This window comes from Podarcis muralis, chromosome 10 (genome assembly GCF_964188315.1).
Source record: "Podarcis muralis chromosome 10, rPodMur119.hap1.1, whole genome shotgun sequence".
NCBI classification, from domain to species: domain Eukaryota; kingdom Metazoa; phylum Chordata; class Lepidosauria; order Squamata; family Lacertidae; genus Podarcis; species Podarcis muralis.
Window position 1 is genome coordinate 35,032,684 of NC_135664.1, and position 24,611 is coordinate 35,057,294.

General features: G+C 39.6%; 1 protein-coding gene across 3 annotated transcripts in view; it reads left to right on the plus strand.

Annotated features, from left to right (window-relative positions):
* Window positions 1–24,611, plus strand: part of ZDHHC17 (zDHHC palmitoyltransferase 17) — a 49,168-nt gene that overhangs the window by 11,595 nt on the left and 12,962 nt on the right. For 2 of the 3 annotated variants that reach the window (XM_028747645.2, XM_028747646.2), the window contains exons 2-10: window positions 5–108; window positions 2,505–2,627; window positions 4,626–4,703; window positions 6,288–6,432; window positions 9,062–9,126; window positions 10,591–10,753; window positions 19,643–19,768; window positions 20,127–20,269; window positions 21,845–21,945. In XM_028747645.2, coding sequence (XP_028603478.2) covers window positions 5–108; window positions 2,505–2,627; window positions 4,626–4,703; window positions 6,288–6,432; window positions 9,062–9,126; window positions 10,591–10,753; window positions 19,643–19,768; window positions 20,127–20,269; window positions 21,845–21,945 — 1,048 coding nt within the window. The remainder of the gene's footprint in view (window positions 1–4; window positions 109–2,504; window positions 2,628–4,625; window positions 4,704–6,287; window positions 6,433–9,061; window positions 9,127–10,590; window positions 10,754–19,642; window positions 19,769–20,126; window positions 20,270–21,844; window positions 21,946–24,611) is intronic. The other variant, XM_028747647.2, reaches the window with a different exon arrangement.

Sequence of the window (24,611 nt, forward strand, 5' to 3'; positions counted from 1 at the left end):
GTAGGAAATCAAGCCCCAAGCACATTATACCCATGGATACAGTGAATCTCTTGGGCGCAAAAGTCACATTGATGATTATAGCACATGGGATATCGTCAAAGCTACACAGTAAGTGGGTTTATTTGACAGCTTGTCTATTTTGGCACCATGTGGAAAACAATCCTCTGAAAATGTCTGCATAAAGATTTTGAGGAACGGAACAGCAATTTTGGACTGGTACATCTTGAAAAGTCTGTGGAGGAAAGAATGCGTATGCAAACACACTTCAGTCTTGTTTGTCTGTAGCTTCAGTTTAAGAATCCAATAATGTGAGTGTTAAAATAATTAGAATAAGAGCATCACAGAGTATATTTGCCCAGTTACATTTCACCAGTCCTCTGTTTGCCAGCCCTACTACCCTCTTCCTGCCAGCTACTTAACACTGCAAAGACAGCAGCCATTACTACAATATATGCTTTTGCCCTGTTACTCTCCTAATGCTGCAGCTGTTGCTACCAATTGTTAAAGTGAGAAAGTAGGAAGATGGGAGGGTGGGTGTCCAATCCTGGTATGCACTGAAATGTGGACATGTTTAAGGGGCTGTGTTCAGTGTAGGAGAGACTAACCCAGCACAAGCGAAAACAAAGGAAGAGCAAACAGTCACTTGTGCATTGTGGAGTTTTGAGAGGACATTTACTGAGACCTTTTGCAGACACAGGAAGTATTGGCAGACACACTGGTGCTTGTAGGTGATACATTGGTGACCCCTGCACTACACCATGGAAACAGTACACCTTGATTGATGTAGCTATTTTTCTGCCTTCTCTCATTTCTCAGATGTGATTATACTTAACTTGAATCATATCTCTTCATTCAAGCAGGTACCTATGTAGAGAGCCACCAACAGTAGTTTTAATAATGGAAGGGCCAAGAGAAGAGGAATTTGTATTTAATCTCTTCTATATTTCCCCCCTCTTCACAGTCTAGTGTTAAGATTTACTTAATAGAATCACGGTCATGCAGAGTATGCATTGTTCTTCCCATAGCTGTAATACTAGAATAAAGGTGTTTGTCTTACAAATGTGATAACTTAGAGAGCAAAATGAGATAAAATTGAAGATGAATTATCTCCCTTCTGTTCCCAAGATCCAGTTTCAGGTTGTAAGTTAAACTGGATAACAGCTGGAAAAAGATTTCATGCAAATATAAATGGTGATGATAGTGTTTTACCTTAGGATATTAGTAAAAGCTGTTTCATACTTAAGAGAAATGTGGAAGTGAGCACCATCTAATGTTTTGCCTAAAAATAGCTACAGTGTTTTAATATCTGAACACTAATTTTCTTCTCTGCTGTCCCTGAACAAGCTAAGATTGTGCATTTAGTTAATAGTAAAGCCCAAAATTAATGATGTATAGTAGATTGAAGGTTTATGTTACTTTTGCTTTAGTTATGCAAGGTAAACCTCAATTTTTCATTTGTATGTGTAAAAGTAAACCTGAAAACCATTTTGTCTAAACTGCGGAAGTACAGTGGTACCTCGGGTTACAGACGCTTCAGGTTACAGATGCTTCAGGTTACAGACTTCAGTAACCCAGAAATAGTACCTTGGGTTAAGAACTTTGCTTAAGGATGAGAACAGAAATCATGCGGCGGCAGCGGGAGGCCTCATTAGCTAAAGTGGTACCTCAGGTTAAGAACAGTTTCAGGTTAAGAACGGACCTCCAGAACGGATTAAGTTCTTAATCCAAGGTACCACTGTAGTATGGAATCTTACAAGACACTGTAATAAGTTAGGATACTTAAAGTGTGGTACAGTAAGCCTGCAACTTGCATGCATTTAACTTGTGCACATTCAATGTTATCTGAGTGGCAAAAAAGAAGAAAAGAAAGAGGGTGGGGTTTGGGGGAAAATGACTTTGGCAATCCCACCTGCCATTGAATCAAATGGGTTTTGACAATACACAATTTTGGCTTTAGTAATTAATCATGGGTGATATCCAGTGTTTGTCCTACTTGGAGTAGAACTATTGAAATCAATAGGCAGGTAAATTTTCACTTATTTCAGTAGGTTTACTCCAGGTATGACTTAATTAGATCTTGCTCCATTTGCTTAAGTATTTAGAAACAGTAAAATGCAAGGCTTGCAACAGTATCATAAACTATACATTCTTACTGTGATTGATATGACCAACAAATTTGGCCTCACCTTGGTTTTAGTACTGAAAATGTATTCAGTTTTTATTGAAATAATTGATTGTGAAGGGCAAGCACAACTTGACATCTGGGACCTTGGAAGTATGTGAAGGGTAGATTGTGAATAAACTACAGCTCGCATCAAGGAACATCTGAGGAAGGAAAATAAAGTAACTGAGCTCCATGGGGACACTGGTATTTTTTATATATTGTGTCCTATGTTTTTAAAATCACAGTTGCAGTATATATAAAATAAGATAATAGGATTCAAATCTGCTTTGTCTTTATTTGTCCAAAATATCTGATTATCATAATGGAATCTTTTGTCTAGGTATGGAATTTATGAACGTTGTCGAGAGTTGGTGGAAGCAGGCTACGATGTACGGCAACCAGATAAAGAAAATGTTACACTTCTTCACTGGGCTGCAATCAACAATAGATTAGATTTAGTGAAGTAAGTAGTACTCTCCTACCAAAATGAATTCATCATTAGAAGCATACATCAATAAAACCCTGCTATATTAGAATAAGGGATGTGGGTGGCGCTGTGGGTTAAACCACAGAGCCTAGGACTTGCCGATCAGAAGGTCAGTGGTTCGAATCCCCGCAACGGGGTGAGCTCCCATTTATCGGTCCCTGCTCCTGCCAACCTAGCAGTTCGAAAGCACGTCAAAGTGCAAGTAGATAAATAGGTACCGCTCCAGTGGGAAGGTAAACGGCGTTTCCGTGCGCTGCTCTGGTTTGCCAGAAGCGGCTTAGTCATGCTGGCCACATGACCCGGAAGCTGTACGCCGGCTCCCTCGGCCGATAAAGCGAGATGAGCGCCACAACCCCAGAGCCGGCCACGACTGGACCTTTATATTAGAATAAATGAGTGCATTAAAGCAAAGTAATTTAAATAGCTATGACTTTTTATACTGCATGGTTTTGTGTCACTCCCCAAAGCTTCATTCTACCAACTTCTGCAGGTATAAGAGTGTGACCCTTCTCGGCCACATTGGTTCCTTCAAGGTTGCATTACTACAATACACTTTTATGTGGAGCTTGCCTTGTGGCTGATCTGGAAACTGCAGTTAGTGCAATAACAACTTAGGGCCAGTTTACTTCAAGAATCACATTGCCTACATATGCCTAGTTGACTGCTTATATCTGCAGAACTTGCACTTCTACAGGTGCCACATAGTATTTGTTCTGCATTTGCAAGGAGTCGCTGTTTTAGTGTAGCAGTACATGTCCTTTGCAACTCCTTACCTATTGATTTTATCTGTGTGGTAATGATAATTATATCATGTATATTGTTTTTAAATAGTTTTGAAGGTGTTAGGTGTATTTTAACTACAATTTTATGATGCATACTGCTCTGATTAATAGCTTATAAATATTTCCAAATAAATAAATATAGATGATACCAAAAATGAAGTCAACATTACTTATGGCTTTTGGTTGTCATGTTTTTTAACAGTATATTTCAATTTTCCTGTGCAGTGATGTTCCATTACATGTGTTAACTGATCTGAAAAGGATCTGCTGTTAGGCAGGTCATCAGAGAATCACAGGAACACTGCTTAGTGCGGAGGGGAGGTGGACCATCAACAGACTTCTTATGCAGCCTCCTAATAGCTATGGATTTCACTAGAACTGTAGATATCAGTTTGCTTATATTGATGAGCTCTATAGAAATGCAACTTCTGAGATTTTATTCATAAGATTATATATATTCTATGAACAATAACAAAAAACCTCAAGAAAGCAGAATAAGGAGACCATTTTTTAAAAAAGAATATAAATGTAGAAAAACCAACAAATGAAAAACATTGCTTTTAAGGCCCCGAAGAATAGAAAGGTGTTGTTTTGTCACTGAAGAGATAGATGCATAGGCATCAGGCAAGCATTCTTGGGGGAGAAATTCCATAAATGGTGTGTCACAACTGAAAATATCGTTTCTCCAGTCATCATCCACCTCATCAGTGAGGGGCACTCAAAAGAAAGCATTGCAGATGACCTCAGTGTACAAGGAGGTTGATGTTGGACACTGGCTTTACACTGCCCGTAAGACTTCTGAGGATGCTCCTTGCGTTGTGATGTTTTAAATTGCAGTGTTTCCTCTCTACAGTGGATATGGACTTGTGTGTGGTGTGATTTTCTTTCCTCAGTCAAAAAGTAATGCTGATAGCATGGATACTCTCCTATGTCAAAACTTTTTTCATTAGTTAATTGCTGTATATTAAAATAAATGATAATTATAAATATGTTATTTAACCTCTAGTCACTTTAAAAGTACCTGGTTTCTCCTTAATCTTAAGCCAGTGTTATAAAGGAGAACATAATCACGGGGCAAGCTGTGAAATTATATTCATTTCCATAGTTGCTCTTAATGTGTTACACCTCTTTATAACCATGTCTTTAATTACTATCTTGCATTACTACATTTGCACCTGTTTTATGACTTCAGGTACTACATATCAAAAGGTGCTATTGTTGACCAGCTAGGAGGGGACCTGAACTCCACACCACTTCACTGGGCAACAAGGTGGGGAAGATTTCAGCATTTTTCTCTTCAGTTTTGTCAGAGGAAATTTGTTGATTATTAATCACTGCATCTCAGAGAGGACATTGAAGAGCTGGAAAAGATGCAGCCAATGCAGCCAAAATGATCAAGGGGCTGGAGAAATGTCCTCATGTAGAAAGGTTACAAGTTTGGGGTTTCTTAGTTGGGGGGAGGAGATAAGGGATGGGGGCAGGCATGATAAATGCAAATAAAATTATGCAGAGTGTGGAGAAAATGGATATGAAGATGTTTTTCCGTTCTGTCATCGTTCTAGAATCTGGCTCATCCAGTGATGTAGAATGGTAGGGCAGACAAAAAGAAATACTTCTTGACAGTGCATAGTTAAACTAAGGCTTTTATTACCAAAAGATGCAGTAATGGCCACCAACTTGGGTAGCTTTAAAAGGGGATTAAGTGAATTAATGGAGGATAAGGCTGTCAATTCCTAATATTAATGATGATTATATATTGCCTTCAGGATTGGAGGCAGCATGCTGCTGATTATGAGTTGCTGGGGAACAACAGTGACAGAAAGGCACTTTCACTCATGTCCTTCTCTTGATTTTATTTATAGATCGTCTGTTTATAGATAGTATGGATATATTTGTATACTGCTATTCAGAACAGAATATTTAAAAATCTATCATGAGCATAGACAATAAAAACCACGTAGAAGTTTTAAAAACAGATTGGTTAAGTTACAGAAAGATAGAACTTCCAGGTGCTTGGCTGTCCAAATTCTTAATGACTAGAAATACCCCAAATAAAATTCTTATCTTCTGTGTGGTTTTGACAACAGGACAAGTTGACTAAGTAAATTTAAAGTAGCTTATTCTTGAGCAGCTAAAAAAATTGGGGTGGGAGGATGTTTTTGAGTTCTTGGAACAAAACCCAAAAGTAGAGTGCTATCCACGCAGGATTGTGTGACTCGAATAAACAGCTGGCACAGATGTGCTCCAAACACAGCTATTGCATTGTGTGGCTTATTCAGGTCACATCCTCGCCATACATTTAAAACACTCTTATACCACTTTGGCAGTCATGGCTTGCCCTGCCACAAAACTCCTGGGAGTTGTAGTTTGTTACAAGTGCTGAGAGTTATTTGGAGGTACCTCCCAGAGCTACAATTCCCAGCACCCACAACAAACTGCAGTTCTCAGGATTCTTAGAGTGAAGTCATGGCTCTTAAAGTGGTATAAGATTGCTTTAAATTTATGGTGTCGAAATGACCACGCTCTTATGAGTTTGCACTATTTTTTTCCATTGCATCTTCTTTCTACTTGTGGAACCCTGTTGTCTTCCTTAACTTAGGGCAAGGTGTCTAGTGGATAGATGACCCTGCCAGATATCAGGGGATCAGATACATGTTTGCTTCCTTCTATATGTGCATTTATTTGTACCAAGATAAAAATAAACCTGTGTTGCTTAACTAGGATTCAAAATACATTGCAAACCCTGTTTTTGAGTTCTTTGATTTGTTGAACCTTAATGCTTGTCAATGTAAAGTTCTTAATGTGGTTTACTACAGTCTAAAGGTTTTTCAATCTTATATTCTTATTATTTCAGACAGGGTCATTTATCAATGGTTGTACAGCTAATGAAATATGGTGCAGATCCATCATTAATTGATGGGGAAGGATGTAGTTGTATTCACTTGGCAGCTCAGTTTGGACATACCTCGATAGTTGCTTATTTAATAGCCAAGGGGCAGGTATGTATGTACTTAACTTTCTGTAGTTTTTAGTGGTGGTAGAATCTAAAGACCCAGTCTTCCTGGGTTTTTAAACGCATCCTTATATATCACAAAATGAAGTTGTTCTCCAGATTAATAAGCTACTATTAGAGCTGTAATTCTTTGCACACTTACCTCACAGTAAGTCCTGTTTAACTCAGTAAAAGTTGTTTCTGAATTAATCATGCTTAGGATTGCACCATCAATTTTGCATTGTTTGAATAAAAACCCTTGATCAGTTGTACCATACCTATGCAGCAGGACCTCCACATTTTACTCCATGTTTCTCTCTGAGCTCTTCATTATTCAAGGATCACATACAGTAGCACCTTGGCTTACATTACCCTCGGGTAACGTAAACTTTGGGTTGTGAAAGCGGCAAACCCGGAAGTGTTTCGCCGCGCGTGCATGCTTAGAAGTTCTCTACAGCGCCACGCACATGGGCAGAAGCAGTCCCTCTGGTTGCGGAAACCTCGGGATCTGACTGGAGCTCCGGAATGGATCCTGTCCGCATTATTACAGAATTTAATTAGGTGGAGATTTTTTTTGACATTTTTTGGCCAAGACATTCTACTGTTAAACACTAATTTGTTCTCCTCTTCATTGATGATGATGAAGAAGAATAAGATAACAAGCAGTTATAAGGTCAGTAAGTTTTTAAAGTGTTGCACTTGTATTAAAAGATAAAGCAGACCCTGCCTGAAAGTGCACAGTCTTAAAAAGAAAAGGGAATGGGAAGGAAAATAGAGTATGTCTAGGTAAAATTTCAGTGTGTAATCCAAAAAAAAAATATTAAGGATGTTCCATTCTTAAGGTACAGTGTTCAGGTATGTCTCTGGTTTACGTAGATCTAAAGGGTAGGTATGTGTGGGTAGGTAGCTATAATTCAAATTTATTTTCTCCTCAGAAGTGTTAATGATATTGTATCCGACGTTAGTTCACGTGGCTTATTCCAAGTACAACTTGGTTGGATTCCAATCCATTCGGTTGCGCCTGACCAAGTTATACTCTGAATAAACCCATTGACATTAATGAGCTTTAGTGGGCCTGTTCTGATGGTCAGTTTTGAGTACAACATGGTCAGATACAGACGGTGATGCATCACAATTTTTTTCCTGCTGCTGATTGCTGTACATTTTTCTTAGATTTGTATTCTAGATAGTGCATCTGCTTAATAAAATGTATGTATGAAATAGAAGGTCTGTGCAGATGCAGCACCATGGTCTAGCAGTCAGAGTTGAGGTCTAGCAGAATCAACAAGGACATTCCCCCAGTTCAATTCCCTGTTGTAAGTCATCCATCAAGGTGACCAAAGCTGTCTGTTTCCCATAACCAGGCCTGAAACCATATTGAAATGGATCTAGATAATCCATCTCATCAAGAAACCCGTGGAGCTGAGATACCACCACACATTCCAGTACCTTGCCCATACAGTAAATGGGATATTGGAAACTTGCCAATAATTATACAATGTGGTGGGATTCAGGGAGGGCTTTTTCAATTTGTATAGGTCTTATAAATGCTGACACCCTGCCTTGTTTTAAGCGACGTATTGACCACTCCTTTTATCCACTCGACCCATGACCCAATGGCCCTTTAATGAGCCAGGAAGGGCAGGGTTCTGGCACAGATGTGGTAAGTCTCAGATTTCCAAAGATCCTCTCCATGTCCTTGAGCTGCACAAGTTGAAAAGCATTCATTATCATGGGACAAGCAGGGCTCAAAGTTTCATCTAATGGACCTGTGTCAAATCTTCATGGTTTTTGAGTTTGTCCCTGCATATGCAGATTATTTCTGAAGCATCTGTGACTCTTAAAAGGATTGAACTGTAGGTTAACTTTAACCAATATGATATTGTTAAACACGAGGAATTTCAGATTATTGTTCACATCCAAAGATTCCTTTAGTCAAACTGCCAAAGTCTTGTACCTACAGAGCGGAATATTCTTGATTCTTAACTTTCTTACATTGCACAAAACTCTGTGATGTATAACAAGGTTCCCTCCTCTTTGAAATCTGTTTGAAACATAGCATGGAAGCCATCTGTTCAAGAAACAGAAGTGGGTCCACAGAACCAGTTGAACATTTCTTTGGGTCCTGCCCAGTGTGATTATTTCATTCTTCCTACTTCATTGTTAATTCTGATTGGAAGATGTACATATTATTATTTGGGTAGTTCATTTGCAAAAATGGCAGAGTTGTAACAGCAGATGGTGCTGTAGCATATATTGTGATGTTTGATCTCTTATATTACATGCATACAGTGTGGTTTATTATGCATTTTGCAGTGTGTGAAAACCTCACTATTTAAAATATTTGCTTATTTACATCACTGTACCATTTAACACCATTTAACAGAGATGGGAAACATGTGGTCCTCCAGATGTTCCTGGACTACAGTTCACTTCATCTGGGGCCATTGGCTATTGTGACTGGGGCTTATGTAAGTTGGGAGTCCAACAACATCCAAAGGACCACAGGTTCCTACCCCTGGTTTATAATGATTTATTGACCCCTTCCAGACTAGACATCTGGAAGTTTGTCCTTGATATTTTTTCTTCAACTTCAATAAATGTGCATGTCTGATTACTGTTGCTCTTTTCATCAGGATGTAGATATGATGGATCAAAATGGAATGACTCCTTTGATGTGGGCAGCTTATAGAACACACAGGTAATTTGCTCATTCAAAACTTGACCAATCTGAAGCTTTTTGTACTACTCAAATAGAATAAGGAACTATACAAAATGTGTAATATATTTTTACCTTAGAGTTGATTAATTTTTTTTTTGTTATTTTAGTAAAGGGAGCTTTATTTCTAAGAATTCATGAGCAGGAAAACTGATTTAGCATTACAGGAATGTCACATTGGGACCAACATTCCTAGCATGTTTTGTTGACATATGTTGAAAATATCTGTCTTTGTGGCATTTACACAAAGTGGATTTTTTTACACACTTTCCTTCCAATTATCATCTTCAGAGACAGACACAAGGTATTTCCTAGGTTCAGTGCACCTCTCCCATTTTCAAAATTCTGTCCCAACTTTAGGTTATTATGGAGAAGAAGAGTCAAAATCTTTGGTCTACATCCAATATTAAACGTACTCACAATAAGCCCTTTTGAAATGAATGGACATAATCAGTTCTATTTTTCTAGAAAAAGAGGTACCGTAACTCACTATGAACACCTCCCTTGTTCTCTTACAATGGCAATGGCACCCACCTGAAAAGTGCTGTAACTGTGTTCTGGTGAGCTCTGGCTAAAAAAAAGTCTTGAACATGACTAACCTAGCCCTGCTAATTTCAGTAGTTTACTCTGAGCAGAAGCTGGCTATTTTTTGTGTTTTCTTAGTAGTCAAATATTCTTCAGATTGAACTATCACCAGTATTGTCTGTGTTAAGAAAAATAAAACTTTTGAAAAGGGGCTAAATAGTAATACTGTTTTTGAAAGAAGACACATCACATTTTGAAGGCAGGGCCAATTGTATGTCTAAACCAGGTTGGGGGTTTTCAGACTATGGTCTGTGGCTGTGAAGAGCACACAATTTTAATTATATGGAATTCAAATTGTAATACAATGAAATAAAATACAATATAAGAAATAAAAGAAGTAATACAATACATTTAAGAATCATACGGCATCTAGCACACAGCAGTTTGGGGACCACTGAACTATGTGTTCTCACTCCCTCCCTCTGTTAATATCCTAGATATAAGCTGAAATGTCATTTTTGTGATTTCATGTTGAAATTGACCCCTGGGCATCTGAGATAAGGAGGGGGAAGAATATTAATTCATGCAATGCAGATCAAATATCTAGTCTTGTCTTAAAATTGCTAATGACCTTTTTTTTTTTTACTGCTTCTGGGAATTGGGGCTCTCTGTATAAAATGCTGCCTCAGAGAGTAAAAAAAACCAACCCTAATCATTAACTCTTATTTCATAGAGTATTTTATAGAGTTCCATGGAAGAAAATCCCTTCCCCCTGCTCATTAGTGCTTTTAATACTGGAGAAAGAAATCTGATTAGTATTGATCAAATAAATTATCTCCAAGGGGATCTGATCCCTGGATTAATATGAAGATAATGATAAGTCCATGTTTTTATGGATTTAATTTTGCTTTTATTTTGCAGTGTGGACCCCACTCGGTTGCTACTTACTTTTAACGTTTCAGTGAATCTGGGAGACAAATATCATAAGAACACAGCACTACATTGGGCAGTGCTAGCAGGAAATACCACAGTGATTAGTCTTCTTCTAGAAGCTGGAGCAAATGTCGATGCCCAAAATATCAAGGTAAATCATGTTTGCACATTTGGTTGGTTGGTTCTGATCCATGTGAAAATCAGGTACTCTGGTTCATACAACTATGGGAGGTTCTCCCACTTGCATCCTGTACATCCATGAACCCTCTTTCCTCTTATTCTAAACCCATGCTCCCTACCATTTCATGCACATCCTCCTATCCCTCCCACCCACACTCATGATTTTAGTGCTCCACCTTTGTGCTTTGAGCTGCCATGACTTGGATTGGGCTAGTTTAACTCCCTTATCTCCTTGAGCCCTTTCCCACTTAGCTTCCTGCCACCCCAGTTGTATCCAGCACTGGTTATTCTCAGAATAAACCAAGTTAAATTATTGACTAACCTAAATCCAGTTGGATACAACCCAGTGTTTATAACATTGCTTTCATACAAAGCAATTTTCACTTAAAATTCTCTACTGTCAATATGTCTTCCTTTACTTCTAGATCTCCCTAAATACAGCTCCTCTAGTCTGGAACATGTGTGTTTTCTCTTCAGTTAATGGCAAGCAGCAGTATGCCATGGTACCTTTCTGCAGACATACTTTTCCATATGAAGCAATGGGATACCAATAAAAAGAAACAACATATAAGAACGTGTAACCACATACATAAACAAAGTACCATATTGATACGTTATAGAGAAAGCTCAGGAAGCTTTCTCCATCTTGGCAGATAAGAGTTGCAGGGAGAATATTTTATTTAGTCTTTGAAATGTTTGGAAGAGAGAATAAACAAAAGTGGTCAGATACTTGAACTGAAAGCTCCTATTCATAATATTAGCAAAATGCTGCAGGCTAATACTTCTCAAAAAATTGAAGCAGGTATCTCTTGGAAGGCACCAGCAGGCCACTTACACTTGATTGCACCAGGAAGCTAAATAATCCCTCCCTTCCAGTCAGTACAGAAGAAGAAATTATGTATCTTTGTGCCTTTTGTTGACTCTGTATTGGGGATTAAAAGCTCTCTCTCTTTGTTTGCAAGTATTGTGCAAAATCATAGGTATTCTGCCGTATTTTGCCGGCCCATGCTGTTTTGTTCCTTTTACCTGTTGTTTTTCTCTTTTCTTTATCCTTAATAGACACAGGGTAGAGTAAACATATATCTGTGTTGTCTCTACACCCTAATCTGTGCATGATGGACAGTACACATTGGTTCTGCTACACTGCCTGTTGGTAAAAATATTGATGGGTTGATCCAAAATATTGCTATGTATTAAGAATACACAGCTATGGTAATCTAAATGCATCTAGCACAGCAGGTAGGCTTGCCATATTTCAAAAAGTAAAATTCCTGACACTCTCAAAGGAAAAAAAAAACCAGGGGGAAGGGTCATTGGCATGGCCCGCCCCCCCCCCCAAAAAAAAACAAAAAACCCCTCACACACACCCCAGCATCTCCAAGAGCTGGATCTTTTTCTAGCAGGGAAAGAAAGGAAGATTCTTTGTTGAGAGTCCTCCCTCCCCCCACTTTGGGAGAGTGGGACTGAGGAGACAAGTTCCTTTGGACCTGCTCCTGAGCAAGTAGCCACAGGTGCCCTGTTCTCTTTTAGACGGACTCCTCGCCTCCTGCTCTGCATCCTGAAAAGGGGAGGGGTTGTCTTCCTCGAGGCAGCAGCCATGGCAGCTTCGAGAAGGTAACGCAGTGTGTCTCGGGGGAGGAGGAAGTTGGGAGCAGGATAATTGAGTCATCTTTATTTCCCTTTCCCAGTGGTTGGTGGATACTCGGGGCTGCTCTTGCCCTCTTTCCACTGTCCTCCGCACTCCCCTCTTCCTCCTCCTCAGTTGGGGCTGCTGCATGTGGTGAGGCTGGGGTCACAAGTGTGCTTTGGGTCTCCCACATAAGTGGGGACATTCCTTCCACTACTCAGTGGGGGGGGGGGGGGCAGAAAACAGAAATAAAAAACCGGGTTTCCATACATAGGGGAAATTTCAGACATCTCTCAAAAAAATTCCCCAGGATGCCATTTTAGGCATCCAATTTCCTGGTATGTCAGGAATTTTCCAGACATATAGCAGGCCTACCTGTAGGGTACAGGCGAGTACTAGTTGCAGCCAGCAAAATTCAGACTCCTGAGGTGACCTGTTGCTGTAGTTTGCTTTGTGCTCCTTGAAATTGCAAAGCAAGTGTTGCAAGAGTAAAGAATATATACCTTTACTCGTTTTTTCTTCCCTATCCTAATCTTTAGAACTCTTGCACAAAGACTCATCCCATGTTACCTCAAATGGCCCAGGTTGAGGGAAGGAGAAAGGAGGTTGCAAAAATTTGAAAGTGGCCTTTTTCCTCTCCCTCCCTCTGGGCCTTTTAAAGAAGGCTGGGAAGAGAAGCAAAGAAGGCAGTGGAGAAGGATTCATCATTGCCTTCCCCTGGCTGAGTTGCCTGCAGAGCTAGTTGCTGAATTACTTTTTTAGGATGTCTAAAAAGTATACCGATCCTACTCTCAATAAAACACTGATTTATATTAATGCAGAATTGGATTTATGCAATATGAAAAAGGTGACTCCTTGAACTGTTAGCTGTTGCGAACTATGTGTTGTGAGGTGCTTTTGACTTTTCAGGGCACTGTGTCTTCAAAAAGACTAATTCAGTTGAAGTGACACAGTGACCATCTTTGATTGTATCTCAGGTCTGAATGAACTTTTTACTTCAAATCTCCCTTTATGGTGTGAGCAAACAAATCAGGAAAACTCCAACTAACCATACCTCCCCATTTTGCCCAGGCTGGGAAAGTGTTGTGACACCAACTTGAGTGTGAGCTACCAGAGTCTGACTGATTCAGAGCAGGGTCTGAGGCTGAACCCACTTCACTGTTAAAGGAAAATTTAAAAAATGATGGTACCTTTCTTTTCCCCCCTTTTGACAGAACTGGATGTAAAATTTGCAGGTGTTATAGCCTATTCAGAGTGGATAAAGCCTGCAAATACAGGCAAATAGGTCCAGGAGATTTAGTGCTGCGCTCCTTTAAATTATATTTATAGATAATCTTCAGTGTTATTTTTTTAAGAGAATTGGATAAAATTTGTTCCTTACTGAGGGGATGACTCTTCCCGCAAAGGGTAGCCTTTTGGGAAATGGCTAAAAGAAAAAGATTCCCTCTGTTTCCCCATGTGTTTTGTCAGCAATTGTTATGAAAAGTGGAGGTATGAGGCCCCCTAGGTTTAGAACCTGCCAAATTGTAGACAAGAAGGTTTTTGTACTAGCCGCCTTTAAAGTTGAATTTTTGAGGGTGGGGCGGCTGAAGGGATTCAGTATTCTCCTAGTGGTTTTGTTTATGGGCACCCAGGTAGCAGTGCACACAAAGCGGCAAGAAAAGTGATTTAGTAGTAGGTTGGCATAGGAATTGGAAGCGTTCATCTGGTGGATCCATACTTCCCTGCCGCGTATCCTGCATTGTATCCTGCCTGAGCTGCTGCTTTTTTTGGGTGTTTGGGGGGGGGCAGCTTGAGAGTCATTCTGCCGTGTGCACCTCTTGCCCTTCCTGATTGACTTGTTGGGCTCTGCCTTTTCCCTAATCAAGAGGACTGGTGCTGCCTGTGCAAGTACATTATAAAGTTGCTGGTGATGCAATGCCTTGGAACCTTCCTCCTACTCAGCTGCTTCCTGCAGTGCAGGCAGATGGCATAGTTTGGGTCCACTGCCAGCTCAAAGTAATCCCATCTCTTGTGCTTGGGCTGGTGTGATGGGCTGGTGGCTTTTCAGTGGTGGTAGTATAGGAGAGAGAATTGCTGGTTGCTGTTCCTTTTCCTCCCCAGCGCCCATCACTGCCATGCTGCTGCCTCTCTTGAGGAAAGGATACTGAAGACCATCATTATTATTAAGAGGATTTGTAGCTTGCTTTTCAGCTAAAAAGGCTTCTAGAGTGGCATACATGAAATCAATTAAAAGAAGGCTACCGGCTTGCAATCTACAAAAATATGGTGCACAAGGAAAAGGGGAAGGAAGAAGGAAGAAGGGGGGAAATCCAAGTCCGTCATTAATTCTTAAGCAGTTGTTCTTAAAATGACCAAGCAGCACACTTCAGTGGTAGGAGGTGACTGATCAAGCTGGTTGTTGGGAGTGATCCGTGTTTCCCATCTGTCCCACTGAGGCAGTCTGGCTGCTCCCAGGTGACAGGTGAGATATACACTGCATCTGACATCTCCTCTGGGATACCCTGCTCAAGTTCCACACCTTTCAAGCTGACCTTGCCAGTATTAGCCAGTGGCACAGCCTTGCCTCCTGCTTAACAATAAGAGAACTCTTGGTGGTGCTGGTCCTAGGACTGGCCTTGCTCCCAATGGTAGTTGTGCTGCCAGCTTCTGGTGTGAGGCAACTCATCACTGCTGCTGCAGTGAAGATGTGTTTGAGTTTGGTGGTGAGAGAACTCAGTATGGCCATTGCTGCCACCATACACCTCTGCCACTGCTGACATAGAGGCAGACATACCATGTAGCTCCACACCAAGTCCAAATACACAAACTGAGAAAAGCCTGTTATCTAGCAGGGATGTTGGCTAAATCTGGCAGTCATTAAGGTCTTATCAGCCCCATCTCCCAACTTCCCAAAGGTGGTAACACCTTTCTTGGCTGTGTGCCACTTATCTGATTGGCTGTTTAAAGCCATCTGTCAATCAATCTTACTTGGGTTGAGAACCCTAAAATCTGGAATGATACCAACATTCTGTCATCCATTACCCTCCCCTCTGACCACCCAAGATGCTGCATTATTTATGATGAAGCCCCTAGCTTTGTGAGTATACAGATCATAGACTTAGCCTGTTTTTCTAAAAGGTTTTCCTTATTTCCTAAATCACCATTCTCCCTTTCCCCTTTGTTCTCTTACCACCATCCTTAATAAACTTCTTAAAATTGACTGTTAGGTTTCTTGTGTGTGTTTCACACTACATGTGGTTATCAGAGGGATTTGACAGAGAAAAGCAAACTTCCCCAGGCTGCGGTGAGAAATGAGTGAAAAGTTGGATGTTCTCTCTGCCTGAATTTGCCTTTTAAGCTGTCAGGAACGTCATTTCGGTTTGATTGGATTGAAATCAAATAGCTGTTTTTAGTTTTAGCATGGAGTTTCTAGGCATATGGCTGGGTACCTTGGCCAGTGTATAATAGAAGTATGTAATGAAATAGTCAAGTGAGTAGTAGGGTACTTTGACAGGCTTCTTCTCTGTAGGTTATCTCAGTTTTTTCATGAGTATCATCTTGGCTTTCTGCCTGTCCTAGGCCCTCGGGGTGGGTTTAAGTATTTTCTCTCTCTTTTCCCCTCTCTAAATTGTAAGAAATACAAACATGTTGCTGGTTGTTTGTAATAGAGGAAGCCTGTAGAATCTTAAGCCCTGCAACAGGATGGCAGATCATACCCCTTGAATTGTGGTATACCCTTTGAGGGGAGTAATAACTTTTTTTGTAAACTGTTGCTTTATTTCTGGCTGTGCCTTCTGACACTCAGCTGAAATTGTAGGGATAAAGTTACTGTCATTCTTTAGCCTTTTAAGGGTTTTTTCCCCCCTTGATCCTTGAAAGGCGTGATAAGTCTTATAATAAATTATGCCCTTAACTTGCAGAATTCTTTGTTTTTACTGGAACATCTCCTCTGAGACACTTTTAAACCTAACACTTAAAAATAAAAGCCTGCCTTTTTGATTGGATAGCAAGTTCATCATGACTTCAGTAACATAAATTTCTTTTTGAACAGGCAGTATTATGCCTTTGTTAGACATCAGGGCACCGAAGTGAGCAAAAGCATGCTACCTCTTTTTTTAAAAAAATAATATGAGAGGTATCTTGGTGTGATCTAATTTAGGGCCTGAGTATGGATATAATTTTATTTCTTTTTATCTTGGATATTGTGATTATGGGGGAGGGGGGACCAGGAAAAATAATAGGAAAGTATGCATACTAATAGTGAATGTGCTACAGGAGTGGCTTTAAAGAACTTGCTAGGTAAAAATACAAATATACACTAGAAGCATATGTTAGGAAGCTTTTTGGTGATTCAGATCTCATTTGCTATGATATAGAACATGGTACATATTCATAATTAATATATAGTGGTCTTTTCCTGCCATATATTTGAAAGAAAAGCATACATATCTACGTTTAACTTTGGTTTTGCAACTTTAGTTATTCCTCTAAAAGTAACCTGTAATTCTACTTTTAAGAGTCACCTATTGCATCTATTCCCATAGCTGACAATAAGGCTTTTGTCAGCAGAACTGGGAGGGGGGGAATTTTCGGCAGTCCTCCATTCCCTGCCCCTCTCCCCCCATCTGCTCTGGAGGGTTCCCCATTTATGGCTTCATATTATTGAGAGAAGCCTCAAATTTGGTTAGTTGATTTGTATGGTCTCTCTCTCTCTTATCTATATCTATCTATCTTATCTATCTATCTATCTATCTATCTATCTATCTATCTATCATCTATCATCTCTATCATCTATCTATATCTCTATCTATCTATCTATCTATCTATCTATCTATCATCATCTATCTGCAGGGTGAGTCCTTTAAAAGAGGCCCTGTGGATACAGAGTACACATTTTCCATGGGGCCTCTTTTAAAAGACTCACCCTGTATCATTGATAATGGTTTCCAAAGCTGTGCAAATGTAGGAAATGAGTGGATGTACTGACTAGCAGGGCATTAGCTGCTTTTGAGCTCATTTCTTTTGCTTCTGCTGGGGAAAGTCCTGTTTGGTAAATTGATATCTTTGTGGCCTAAGCTTTTTCAATACACTGTTCAGGTGGAAGGAAACTCTCCCTTTGGAGACCAATAAATATTGTTGCCTGGTTTTCGCTGCTTTCAAATTCCCCAGTGATTATCATTGGGCTAAATTTCCAAGTCACCCATAAGGTTTTGGTGCACAAATCCTATCAATAGAAATTAAATGCCTAACTCTGATTAGGTGTCTAGTCTCTACTGATTCTGGAATTCAGATGTGTACTCCTTGGCATTTGTACTCTTGTCTCAAAGGCTATTTGCCTTTCCTTGGGTGATTTTTCAGTTTCTGGTACCTGTCTCGTTTTTTTTTAGGCGGGGGCCGAACGATGGAGGATTCAGCCATTTTTCAAGCCTCCATGAATGCTTTGTTTAGGAGGGGAGTTACCTTCAGTAGAAGAGTGGAGGAGTGCAAAACTGGAGCTGGAGGTACCTTCAGTTGGTTGTTTTTTGCCTCCTCTATACTACAAGAACAGTCACAACCTTTTCTTTCTTTCTTGAGGTGTAAATCAGCAGTACGGTTCTGTAAGAAATCACTGTGATAGATTTAGGGTACCACCCCATATATTGTGAGGCAGTTTTCAGTTTGGGTTTTTCTTTTGCTTTTTAGATGGGGAGGATTTCTACAATAGAGTAATCTAAAGGAATTACCTTGCTCTGAACTCGTGCAATTGGATTATAACTTCACATATCTTTGTCCTTTGACATTGTTATTTTACGCAAAGTGGGTGGGGCTTGCTCAGGGAAGCGACCACAAATTGTTAGCCGTGCATGCACTGGGGGGGGGGGGGAGGAAGAATGGAGAATCACATTTGCCTAAAATAGCTGTAGATAGGTACCTGTTATAGGACATTCTGTTCAACCTGAATTGGGGAAGAGATTATAAAAATTAGTCATTGCTTGGCTAGTAATGGTACTTCTGAATGCTCTGTGAATAGTACAAACTGCCAATTAGGTATCCGCAATCAATACATTAGTTTGTTTCAATTTTTAGACTTTTAGTGGTGGTTGTTTAGAGTACTAGTGAATTGTGAAAAACCTACCTGTTTTCAGGTGCTTTTAATGTGTGTGTCAGATGCACGTGTGCAGATGTTCCGTCTGCATACAGGTGGACTGCCTCACCTACCTGTCAAAATCCCTTGCTGGAGCAATGATTAAAGGAGGGCAAGAGGAGCTTCAGAGAATGCTTTGCAAATCACTCTCTGAAGCACATGCCAGCCTGCTTTTAACAGTGTTCCAGGACGTTTAATAGGGAGGGGGCACTCAGAGAGTGGTTTGCCAACCTTCTCTCTGAAGCATCTCCCACCATCATTAAATCTGGAACAATGCTAAAATAAACAGCAGGACCGCCTGTTTAGTGCTGAGTTCAGGCAAGCCAGAGAGCATGCCTGAACTCAAGAGGAACACTCTCTCTTTGCATTTGAGTAATCCTGATTAGCTCTGGGTCCCCAGCAAAGGCTTCCAACAACCACATGGTTTAGGGCTTACATACACAGAATCCTACAGATGTGTAATCTGTACACAGTAAAAGATATATAGAACATGCTGATAGAACTTAGGTGTGTGGAACTCTACCCATCAAAGTGTTAAATCCAAAATGTGAAAATCTTGTAGGAGTAGGGTAAGCAAGTATAATTTTGATTTTTCACTGCATGTAAGTGCATCAAAACAACAGTCGAATACACACCTACACATGCAGTCCACAAGAGGTACAGATTGAACATCTGTATCAACTGAATGTACATGGCATTGATAACTAAGCAATAAGCATTGTTCACTGTTTGTGAAATTCCATGAATGGATATTGCTGCTTGTTAATATTTGAGGGAGAACCAATTGTTCCAAACTAGAGAGCTAAGCAACTTTTAAACTCCCATTAATTATTACATATGCACACTAAGGATAATGAATGAACTCATCGTTGCAATACACAGAAATAGCAAAGATTTTATTTCATTTGATGAAACTGATTAAACTGAGAAAAGATTGGAAGAAAGTAACTCTCCATAACATAAAATAAAGTAGCAACCAAAATAATGCTTTATAAGAACAACATAGTAATATTACATGTTTTAAAACTATTAAGTAGTTTTAAATGCTTAAGTTACTATTTCTAAAAGTGAAATTGTTGTGCTTTTTCCCCCTTTTTAAAATTGTTAATCTTTCATACTCTTGACAGGGTGAATCACCACTTGATTTAGCAAAGCAAAGAAAAAATGTTTGGATGATAAACCATCTACAGGAGGCAAGGCAGGCAAAGGGATATGACAATCCATCATTTCTCAGAAAGCTGAGGGCTGATAAGGTGAGAAGAATCTTTACGTGATGACTCATGTAATGTGTTCTTTTAAAAATAATTTCTGACCCTGCTTAGATGACACCCCACTATAATTTGTACCAGGAGGTATCAGGAGTCTTGGGTTTACGTGTCTTTCCTATCCCCAAATTTGCCATTCTCCTCTCACTGCAGTGAGAAATGATTGACCAATCCTAGGCATCTTGCATTTTTCTGAATCTAGGATCCTTCCTAGTCTTGCAGATAAACCCCTCTTTGTACATATTAAACTTGCTATGAAGTATCTGAGTGTTAAAATGAAGCACTAACTTTTTATACAGTTCATAAATATCCAGGTTAATTAATTGTTGTTTGTCTTTTTATGTAGGAATTTCGTCAGAAAGTGATGCTGGGAACACCTTTCCTAGTTATTTGGCTTGTTGGGTTTATAGCCGACCTTGATATTGATTCTTGGCTCATTAAAGGACTAATGTATGGTGGTGTTTGGGCTATGGTTCAATTTCTTTCCAAGTAAGTATTTAATTAGGGAATATGTTGGAGTAGATAGTTTGGTTTTACATAAAATCCTGACAGATGTATAAAAGCCCCATTCTTGGGGGGAAATGTTTTACCTAATTCACTCTTCCATTAAATGATTGTTCAGCATAAGCAAAGAAAATTGTGTTTTGATGCCCTTCCATCCTGCCTTCCAGTTAATTTATAGGAGACCTACTGTGCTAGATTGAAGTGGCATTCATATTTTAGCTCTGAGCAAAAAGAACCTTAAATACCACATCAGTCACATTATGAATCATCAACTAGTTGTGTTGTATGAAAATGTGTCTGCCTGCCCAACAGTAATGTTTCCTCTTTCACAAACCAAATATTGAAATCCCTCTATAAAATGATTAGCTTATTTTCTATAGAAATGAAAATACCCTACTCTTTTATTTCCATAATTTAATGGTCTGCAATAAGTAGACTTATTTAAGGAGGATATTTTTGGATTTTTTAAAAGGGATCTTAGTATTCAGTGAGTGGATAAAAAAGACAAGAATTATTACAGGCCTTGCCCAGTTTAGGCATGTTCGAATGACACTTGATTATGTGCATGGCTCTGAACCTGGAAGTAGCCCAAAAACATCACAAAAGGGGTGGGGTTGACTTACATGGGCTCCACTGACAAGCACAGGGTTTTGGAGCAGAAACCCTGTGCAACACAATGATAGCCTCTATATGCCTCTTAATTTTAATGACTCTAATTTTAATGGCAAAGAGAAATGCATTCGTAGTAAGAACATTATTAAACAAAGAAAGTTTGCATGGTTGAGTATCTTAAATTTATTTATTGTCAGTGTAATATAGCACATGTCAGATAAATATTTTAAACACTGGAATCTCTTGTGTAAGTATAAGAGATTATATTACTACAGCTCATGTTCTGGGTTTGGCTTTTTCTTCAAAGTCTGTTAAAATAACTATCATTTTGAGTTTTGCTGAGAGTGCTGTTCAGCCTTATTTTTAACTGCTGTCAAAATGTGGCTTTAGAAGAAAACTTTATTTCCAAATCTACTTTGACAAAACACATGCAAGCAGGAGTATGAAACTGTTCTAGACCTGGTTAGGGGACAGCACATGTAATATGTATGCAAGTAAGAATTGGGAAAATTGACCTAAAAAGCAAAAATTAGAAACAAACAAACAAACAAAAATCTGTCTGTTCAGGCGGTCACATAGTTTAAATTAATAATTTAATGTAGTGGTTAACAACATTGGTGAACATGCTTACAGAGCAGCCTGGTCATCCTGAACTCTGATCATGCATATGTAAAATCTTCTTCATTTAAACATTACAAACTGAACAGATACATGTTCTGAACCTAGTAATTATGAACTCTTGCAACTTTCTGAGGTCTAAAAAAGTGCTTGCTGGTTGTTGAGTAATTTAGATTATTAAGACCTTTTGTATCAAATGGACAGGTTATTTAAAGCTCTAGTGTTTGTTTCTTTGTTTTTTAAAAATAAGGCTATATTTACTTGTTTGTGAATGAGCTAGCACACCCATATTTGAATATGTAATAACCTATTATGTTCTTTGTTTCGCAGATCATTCTTTGATCACTCAATGCATAGTGCACTGCCCCTTGGAATCTACCTAGCAACAAAATTCTGGATGTATGTGACATGGTTTTTCTGGTTTTGGAACGATATCCTTTATATTGCGCTCAGCCTTTGAATTTTTTTCATTTTAGTGGGTTATATTCCAGTGCTCACATTCAAGAAAATTAAGAGGCTAGAATTTTAAGAAATGGAAGTTTTAGCAAGAGGATGTGGAAGTTTTATGGTTCAGACAGGTCATGGAAAAGGGTTAAGGGACTTCAGTAAAGCTGAAGCAGGAGACAAGCGAACACGAGAGGGAGTGAAACATGACAGTAAGTAAAAGGGGAATGGACCAGATGGAACAAGTAAAAGCAGATAGTAGGACATACAGATTGAAGGGGGCAGACTTAATTACATAAGGCAGGGATGGGGAATCTGTTGCTGGATTCCCATTATCCCCAGACAACATTGTTAATTGTGTGTGTGTATACCCATTAGTTAAATTACTCAAAACACAAGCTCACAGGTTTGTGTCAAAATAAGTTAAAATAAGATGTTTTTGAACAAGTCCTTAAACCTAGCAATATTTCGTCCTAGTCTTCTACCCCCTTGCTTTCAATCTCTTCATATATTTTTTTGGCTCTACATAAGTGTTTCCTTCTTGCTCATGTTGACTTTGCTTTCTCAGTAGCTGTGCTGATTGTCGTATCCCGATTACTGGCTCCTTCTGAAGTTAATATTTATGAACATTTAATGACATTATAGCAGAGTACAAGTAGACACTACATTTGCGATGTGGGTGCTGCCAGAACAGTCCCCTCTAAATCCTACATGTCAGTTTACTTTAACTGATTAATGTTGCCAGCCTCAATTATTAGTTCTTCTAGCCATTCAAGTTCTGCTGTCAGTCAGCTTGTCTGCAACTTGTTAGAAAAAAATATATGGCATGTGCTCTGTTTTATAGAATGAAGTAGAAAAATTGTGGTCAGGGTAAGAATTTATTCTCATATGTCTTACAGTTTGATGAAACCAATTGCATCAGAGAACAGTGCCTTCTTTCTTCTCTGTAGGAAGCATAATGTGATATCTGACTAAATGTCTCTGTGGCAGCCTTTTATAAATCTGCTTCGGGAATATGTTTTGATCAGAAATAAAAGGGCATCCAGATTGATTAATTTAAATATCTAGAATTGACTTTTAACTTGTCACTAGAATTATGATGAAAAGTAATATTTTGTATTTACTCACTGCATTCCAATTGGGACTCTTGAGGTCTGTTTAGTTATTTCTGTGCTGTCTAGGATTGCCTTCTAACTTTGCATCAAAACAGGCTTTGATACTGTTTTATAAACCTTACATAAGAGGGAATCTGGTTAGCTTCAATAATAGTCTACAACAGCAGGAAAGACAACCTATAAAAGAGAGAAATTGGTGTTGGATGATACCATGCGATCCCCCTCAGTACTCTTACAAACTTTCCGCGCCATTATTAGGATAAAGGATATGTTGTCCTCTATTCCTGTTAAAGCAAGTGCTTTTCAAGATGTCTGCATTTCATGTAGCAAAGTCTTCTTAACTTTCCCCACTTAAATAAGCTCAGAGGCCCAACCACAGAGGTAGTTCTGTTAGCACGTTGTGTAGAGCACTAAAAGCAGGCAAATGTGACCATACAAGGGTAGGGGGGAACCATCTAATCTCTTCCTTTGGCTTGGACCTATCTCTTGCTTCTTAGTCACAGGAACATACTGTCCAGTTTTGAAAGCATCTCTCTGTCAGAGGTTTAATGCCAGACGGACAATTAAGGGCATCTAGCTTTTTCATAGTAGAACATAATACAGTTTTCTCTGCTAGCTTCTTTTTACTGGTCTAAACATGTGGTTTAGTAATTGAAATGAATGCTGGTACTTATTAAAACATGTGGTCATACCTTGGTTTTCAAACAGCTTAGTTCTCGAACATTTTGGCTCCCGAATCTGCAAACCCGGAAGTGACAGGACTTGTGCGGCTTCCAGTTGGCCGCAGGAGCTTCCTGCAGCCAATCAGAAGCCACACTTTGGTTTCCAAACGTTTTGGAAGTCGAACGGACTTCCGGAACAGATTCCTTTCGACTTCTAAGGTACGACTGTACCATATTCTTTTAGGGGCTTTAACTGCATGAGACTTAGACTCAAAAGCCCTGTTATAATGACATTATACAAAGGTGATGAAGTCTAATTGAAATTTATGTCATGGGTAAATGGGCTTAAGTGACCATGGTTTTCTTTGCATATAACATTAAATCAAGTATGGTTTAATGTGAACATGCAGTGTGCTCCCCCTTCCTCTTATCAGACTGCTGAGAAACAAGCACATGGTTTGACTTGGTGTTTTGTCTGCAGAGCCGTCTTTCCCATAGGGCTTAGTGGTGCATCACACCAGGGTGCTGGCCTCTCAGGGGCGCCTCAGTGAGTGGGGGAGCTGTGTGGCTTTGCCAGCAGCCTCCCCTTTCCCTGCACGTCCGCCAGCTGCGCCCCACCAACCAAATGGCTGGCGGGCATGCAGCTTCCTTCCCAAGCCTTCTTGGGAGGAGAGCGATCCCTGCATAGGGTTAGGCTGGAAGTTGTGCCCTGCCAACCATATGGTTGGTGGGGCGCAGCTCCCCTCCCAAGCCTCTGCGGGGATTGCTGTCCCACAGCTGCATGGGGGAGAGTCCCCCCCCCATGGCTGGCTGTGCGCAGCTGCGCGTGCGCCCCCACTATCTGTAGTAATTTGGGGCGCTGGGCGGAAATTTGCA